The sequence below is a fragment of the Nerophis ophidion genome, linkage group LG02, assembly GCF_033978795.1.
Source record: "Nerophis ophidion isolate RoL-2023_Sa linkage group LG02, RoL_Noph_v1.0, whole genome shotgun sequence".
In the NCBI taxonomy this organism is placed as follows: domain Eukaryota; kingdom Metazoa; phylum Chordata; class Actinopteri; order Syngnathiformes; family Syngnathidae; genus Nerophis; species Nerophis ophidion.
The window spans coordinates 84,272,457-84,279,956 of record NC_084612.1 but is presented as its reverse complement, the minus strand read 5'-3'; the positions used below and the strand labels follow the sequence as shown (position 1 = coordinate 84,279,956).

Genomic DNA, 7,500 nt, shown 5'->3' with positions numbered 1-7,500 from the left:
AGCCACTCAGACAAATGTTGTAGTTCTTGTGACTCACTTTGCATCAACAGAAGTAATCCATCCTGCCTCACACTCAGCCAAGGAGATGTTTCAGTCTTAAGTTACTAGAAATGGGTCTTGAGTTTTGAAGCAGACAATATTTTCGCAACAATTTTTTATCCACTTAATTTTTTTTACATAGAATTTTTTACACTGATTTTTTATTTCACTGAATTTTTTTCACACTGATTTTTTTTGCACTGAATAAAAAAAAAAAAAAAAAAAATCACACTGATTTTTTGCACTGAGTTAAAAAAAATTTAAAAAAAATTCTACATTTGTTTTTTTACATAGATTTTTTTTTTTACACTAAATTGTTACAATACATTTTATACGCCCTGCGATGAGGTGGCGACTTGTCCAGGGTGTACCCTGCCTTCCGCCCGATTGTAGCTGAGATAGGCACCAGCGCCCCCCGCGACCCCGAAAGGGAATAAGCGGTAGAAAATGGATGGATGGATAAAAAAATAAAATAAAATTCACACTGATTTTTTGCACTGAATTAAAAAAAATGTAAAAAAATTCTACATTTAATTGTTTTTTTACATAGATTTTTTTTTACACTAAATTGTTATACACAAATATTTTTTTTGCACCAAATTTTTTTACACAAAATTTTTACAATACATTTAATACGCCCTGTGATGAGGTGGCGACTTGTCCAGGGTGTACCCTGCTTTCTGCCAGAATGCAGCTGAGATGGGCTGCAGCACCCCCCGCAACCGGGAAAGGGACAAGCGGTATGAAATGGATGGATGGATAATTTTTGACAACTTAATTGCTTGTTTTTGTTTTTACACTGAATTATTTTTTCACTGATTCAATTTTACTAAATTGTTTTAAAAAAGCCATTTTTTTTACAATGAATTTTTATACACTGAATAGTTTTTGCAATGAACTGTTTATACACAGAATTTTTATACGCTGAATTTTTCCATACATACATTTTTTACACTGATTTTTTTTGCAATTAATTTTTACTAAACATTTTTTGCATTGATTTTTTTACACTGATTTTTTTTATACTGAATATTTTTGTACTGAAATTTGTTTACACTACTCTGAATGTTCTTTTTTTTTTTTACACTTAATTTTCTTACAATACATTTTTTTTTCACAAAATATTTTTTACATACAATATTTTTACACTGAATTTTCATTTACAATATATTTCTATACATTGACTTCTTTTTTTCCAGTAATTGTTTTTAAACTGATTTTTTATACAATGAATATTTTTTTTGCACATTTTTTTCCACTGAATTTTTTCATCCACACAATGTTTTTACACTAATCTTTTTTAACAATTAATTTTTATACACTTACATTTTATTTTACACTGAAATTTTTTTTGCACAGATTTTTACACTGAATTTTTATTTACAATATATTTCTATACATTGACTTGTTTTTTTCCAGTAATTGTTTTTAAACTGCTTTTTTATACAATGAATATTTTTTTTGCACATTTTTTTCCACTGAATTTTTTCATCAACAAAAAGTTTTTACGCTGACTTTTTTTCAACAATTTTTATACATTTACATTTTTTTTACACTGAATTGTTTTTACACTTCATTTTTCCAAACATAATTTTTTTGCACACATTTTACACTGAAATTTTTACACTGAATATTTTAATACTGAACTTTTTTTCTACCCACATTTTTTTATTCTGAATATTTTTTTTACACAATTTTTTTTTATTTTTACATTGACTCGTATACACAATTTACAGTTAGTTTGTATTTAATGACATTGTAATTTTAAGCAAATATTTCGGTTGACAAAATTCAAACAAAAAATCAGCGACATAAATTCCATGTCCCAAAAAAGCTGTGATAATGAAGACACATGAACGTCCACATTCTGTAAATCACATGTCAGAGTACTATTATTAATATTATCAACTTTACATGTCATAAAATCGTCAAAACTGAAGAATAATGCATCATTTGAGGCGTTGATACGTCACAATTTTGAATATTGTCCAGGAAAATAACTGAACTGAAGAATTTGACACAAATACTTTAGTCAGTTATTCATATTTGCGTCTAATTAATACAAATGAAGTCTTTTCATAAATCTGTTCAATGTTTACGCTGCTTGCATTTGTGCTGAGATGGAAGGCAGAAGAAGAAGAGCTGAGGCGAGTGTGAAGAAGCCCGAGGGCTGAGAGCTGAGAGTGTAAATTATAATGGAAGATAATAGTCCTGACCATCTGCTCTCTGCGTGCCGGGGTTGGCTCCTTTTAATGAGGCCCAGGCTTGTTTTGGAAAATGATACAATATTCAAAGTGTCAGTCTGTGTGTGTGTGTGTGTGTGTGTGTGTGTGTGTGCGTGTGTGTGTGTGTGTGATGGCTGTCCTCCCCCGCTGACTGAAGACACAGATTGTGACTCACCCATCACTTTCACAAAGTAGGCGTCGGCTTCATAGTTGTTCTTCAGAGCGTGGATCATAAAGTCTCTCCTGGCCTCTGCTTGACTCACCACCAGCATGTCCAATATACCCTGAACACAACACAACATCATGTCAATATACCCTGAACACAACACAACATCATGTCAATATACCCTGAACACAACACAGCATCATGTCAATATACCCTGAACACAACACAACATCATGTCTGATATACCCTGAACACAACACAACATCATGACAATATACCCTGAACACAACACATGATGACAATATACCCTGAACACAACACAGCATCATGACAATATACCCTGAACACAACACATGATGACAATATACCCTGAACACAACACAGCATCATGTAAATATACCCTGAACACAACACAACATCATGTCCAATACACCCTGAACACAACACAACATCATGTCCAATATACCCTGAACACAACACAACATCATGTCCAATATACCCTGAACACAACACAACATCATGTCAATATACCCTGAACACAACACAACATCATGTCTGATATACCCTGAACACAACACAACATCATGACAATATACCCTGAACACAACACATGATGACAATATACCCTGAACACAACACAACATCATGTCCAATATACCCTGAAAACAACACAACATCATGTCCAATATACCCTGGACACAACACAACATTATGTCCAATATACCCTGAAAACAACACAACATCATGTCCAATATACCCTGAACACAACACAACATCATGTCAATATACCCTGAACACAACACAGCATCATGTAAATATACCCTGAACACAACACAACATCATGTCCAATATACCCTGAACACAACACAACATCATGTCCAATATACCCTGAACACAACACAACATCATGTCCAATATACCCTGAACACAACACAACATCATGTCCAATATACCCTGAACACAACACAACATCATGTCCAATATACCCTGAACACAACACAACATCATGTCAATATACCCTGAACACAACACAACATCATGTCCAATATATCCTGAACACAACACAACACATCATGTCAATATACCCTGAACACAACACAACATCATGTCCAATATACCCTGAACACAACATCATGTCAATATACCCTGAACACAACACAACCACATGTCAATATACCCTGAACACAACACAACATCATGTCAATATACCCTGAACACAACACAACATCATGTCCAATATACCCTGAACACAACATCATGTCAAGATACCCTGAACACAACACAACCACATGTCAATATACCCTGAACACAACACAACATCATGTCAATATACCCTGAACACAACACAACATCATGTCAATATACCCTGAACACAACACAACATCATGTCAATATACCCTGAACACAACACAACATCATGTCAATATACCCTGAACACAACACAACATCATGTCAATATACCCTGAACACAACACAGCATCATGTCAATATACCCTGAACACAACATCATGTCAATATACCCTGAACACAACACAACATCATGTCAATACACCCTGAACACAACACAACATCATGTCAATACACCCTGAACACAACACAACATCATGTCAATATACCCTGAACACAGCATCATGTCAATACACCCTGAACACAACACAAAATCATGTCAATATACCCTGAACACAACACAACATCATGTCAATATACCCTGAACACAACACAACATCATGTCAATATACCCTGAACACAACACAACATCATGTCAATATACCCTGAACACAACACAAAATCATGTCAATATACCCTGAACACAACACAACATCATGTCAATATACCCTGAACACAACACAACATCATGTCAATATACCCTGAACACAACACAACATCATGTCAATATACCCTGAACACAACACAAAATCATGTCAATATACCCTGAACACAACACAACATCATGTCAATATACCCTGAACACAACACAACATCATGTCAATACACCCTGAACACAACACAACACAACATCATGTCAATACACCCTGAACACAACACAACATCATGTCAATACACCCTGAACACAACACAACATCATGTCAATATACCCTGAACACAACATCATGTCAATACACCCTGAACACAACACAAAATCATGTCAATATACCCTGAACACAACACAACATCATGTCAATATACCCTGAACACAACACAACATCATGTCAATATACCCTGAACACAACACAGCATCATGTCAATATACCCTGAACACAACATCATGTCAATATACCCTGAACACAACACAACATCATGTCAATACACCCTGAACACAACACAACATCATGTCAATACACCCTGAACACAACACAACATCATGTCAATACACCCTGAACACAGCATCATGTCAATACACCCTGAACACAACATCATGTCAATACACCCTGAACACAGCATCATGTCAATATACCCTGAACACAACACAACATCATGTCAATATACCCTGAACACAACACAGCATCATGTCAATATACCCTGAACACAACACAACATCATGTCAATATACCCTGAACACAACACAACATCATGTCAATATACCCTGAACACAACACAGCATCATGTCAATACACCCTGAACACAACATCATGTCAATACACCCTGAACACAACACAAAATCATGTCAATATACCCTGAACACAACACAGCATCATGTCAATATACCCTGAACACAACACAACATCATGTCAATATACCCTGAACACAACACAACATCATGTCAATATACCCTGAACACAACACAACATAATGCCAATATACCCTGAACACAACACAACATCATGTCAATATACCCTGAACACAACACAACATCATGTCCAATATACCCTGAACACAACACAACATCATGTCAATATACCCTGAACACAACACAACATCATGTCCAATATACCCTGAACACAACACAACATAATGCCAATATACCCTGAACACAACACAACATAATGCCAATATACCCTGAACACAACACAACATTATGTCAATATACCCTGAACACACACAAAAAATGTGCTAACATGATGCTAACATATGTTAGCTTTGCTATTGCCATGCTACCTTTTAGCATTAGCATATCTTACACGGCAATTTCAACACCTCCAAAGTGGCTCGGACAACTACGACTAAGATAGTCTTCACACTCAAACAGCTGGTGTGTAATAAGTACAACACTTACAGGACTGACACTTTTTAGGGCGCTGCACAAACAAACAAACATGGCAGTAGCTACACTCTACTGCCATCTATGGTCTTGGACTTGGAACTTATTGTCATACTTGCAAATGTCATAATAAATCATCAAACATAATAAATATTTATCAACACACACACGAGTCCCGAAAATTGGTACGACTGAGTACCAGTATCGATTACCAGGTACCGGGAATCGGTACCGTATCGGTTCAAGCGTTATGTTTTAACGTGGGATTTTACTTGAATCTGCACTCCGTATTATCGATGGAATATACGAGTACCGATTAAAGTACCACACACACACACACACACACACACACACACACACACACACACACACACGAAGCTCAAGTATTACTTTTAAGCCATCAAGGAAAAAAAAAAAAAGAGTGGCTGAAGTCATTTTGTTGACATGAGTGAAGGAAAAGCTTAAGACTTAAATCCACTTTTCTGCTTTAGAAGGAATCTCACATTTTCGACGCACTTTTTTCCCTTTTTTTATTCCCCATCTGCCGCCACGTCCTCTAATAACCACACGTCACATGACGGACAAGAACGGGATGCAGCGCCAAGCTGGCAGATCCAAATAGAAACCTGTCAACTCTAAAAAGACCATTTCACATCAAAGCAGGCAGCATGAGTGGACATGGACCAGGACCACGACCAGGACAAAGACCAAGACCAAGACCAAGACCAAGAATAAGGCTGAGACCACAAACAAAAGAAGACCAAGATGAAGACTAGAAACAAACCAATACAAAGAAGAAATCTAAGACAAAAAAGAAGACCAAGGAAAAGAACAAGATCAAGACAAAGAAGAAGACAAAAACAAAGAAGAAAACCAAGACAAAGAAAAAGACTAGCAAGAAAACAAAGACAAAGAAGAAGATGAAAGACAAGACCAAAACAAAGAAGACCAAGACAAAGAAGAAGACCGAGACAAATAAGCAGGAGAGTAAGATGAAGAAGAATACTTAAAAAAGGACAAAGACAAAGGCTAAGACCAAGACAAATAGGAAGACGTACAAGACAAAAAAGAAAACTAACAGGAAAACCAAGACAAAGAAGAAGACCAAAACCAAGACTAAGAACACCAAGAAGAAGAAGTAGACCAAGATGAAGACTAGAAACAAACCAAGACAACAATGAAGAAGACTAAGAAAAAAAAGAAGACCAAGAAAAGAAGAAGACTAATAAGACAACAAAGACAAAGAAGAAGACTATCAAGAAAACCAACTCAAAGAAGAAGAGTAACAAGAAAACCAAGACAAAGAAGAAGACTAACAAGAAAACCAAGTCAAAGAAGAACACGAAAAACAAGACCAAAACAAAGAAGACCAAGACTAAGAAGAAGACCGAGATAAATAAGCAGGAGAGTAAGATGAAGAAGAATACTTAAAAAAGGCCAAAAACAAAGGCTAAGACCAAGACAAATAGGAAGACGTACAAGACAAAAAAGAAAACAAACAGGAAAACCAAGACAAAGAAGAAGACCAAAACCAAGAAGACGACCAAGACTAAGAAGAACACCAAGAAGAAGAAGTAGACCAAGATGAAGACTAGAAACAAACCAAGACAACAATGAAGAAGACTAAGAAAAAAAAGAAGACCAAGAAAAGAAGAAGACTAATAAGACAACAAAGACAAAGAAGAAGACTATCAAGAAAACCAACTCAAAGAAGAAGAGTAACAAGAAAACCAAGACAAAGAAGAAGACTAACAAGAAAACCAAGTCAAAGAAGAGCACGAAAAACAAGACCAAAACAAAGAAGACCAAGACTAAGAAGAAGACCGAGACAAATAAGTAGGAGAGTAAGATGAAGAAGAATACTTAAAAAA

General features: G+C 35.6%; 1 protein-coding gene and 1 long non-coding RNA gene across 3 annotated transcripts in view; one reads left to right on the top strand and one right to left on the bottom strand.

The window, feature by feature from the left end:
• Positions 1-7,500, bottom strand: part of itfg1 (integrin alpha FG-GAP repeat containing 1) — a 365,012-nt gene that overhangs the window by 96,465 nt on the left and 261,047 nt on the right. The window contains exon 12 of the mRNA XM_061892519.1: positions 2,440-2,548. Within this exon, the coding sequence (XP_061748503.1) occupies positions 2,440-2,548 (109 nt within the window). The remainder of the gene's footprint in view (positions 1-2,439; positions 2,549-7,500) is intronic.
• Positions 1-7,500, top strand: part of LOC133546720 (uncharacterized) — an 11,423-nt gene that overhangs the window by 2,788 nt on the left and 1,135 nt on the right. Inside the window, exon 2 of one of the 2 annotated variants that reach the window (XR_009805259.1) lies at positions 6,216-7,500. This exon is cut by the window's right edge and continues 1,135 nt beyond it. This is a non-coding gene — a long non-coding RNA (uncharacterized LOC133546720). Of the gene's footprint in view, positions 1-6,120 lie in introns of both variants that reach the window. The other variant, XR_009805262.1, reaches the window with a different exon arrangement.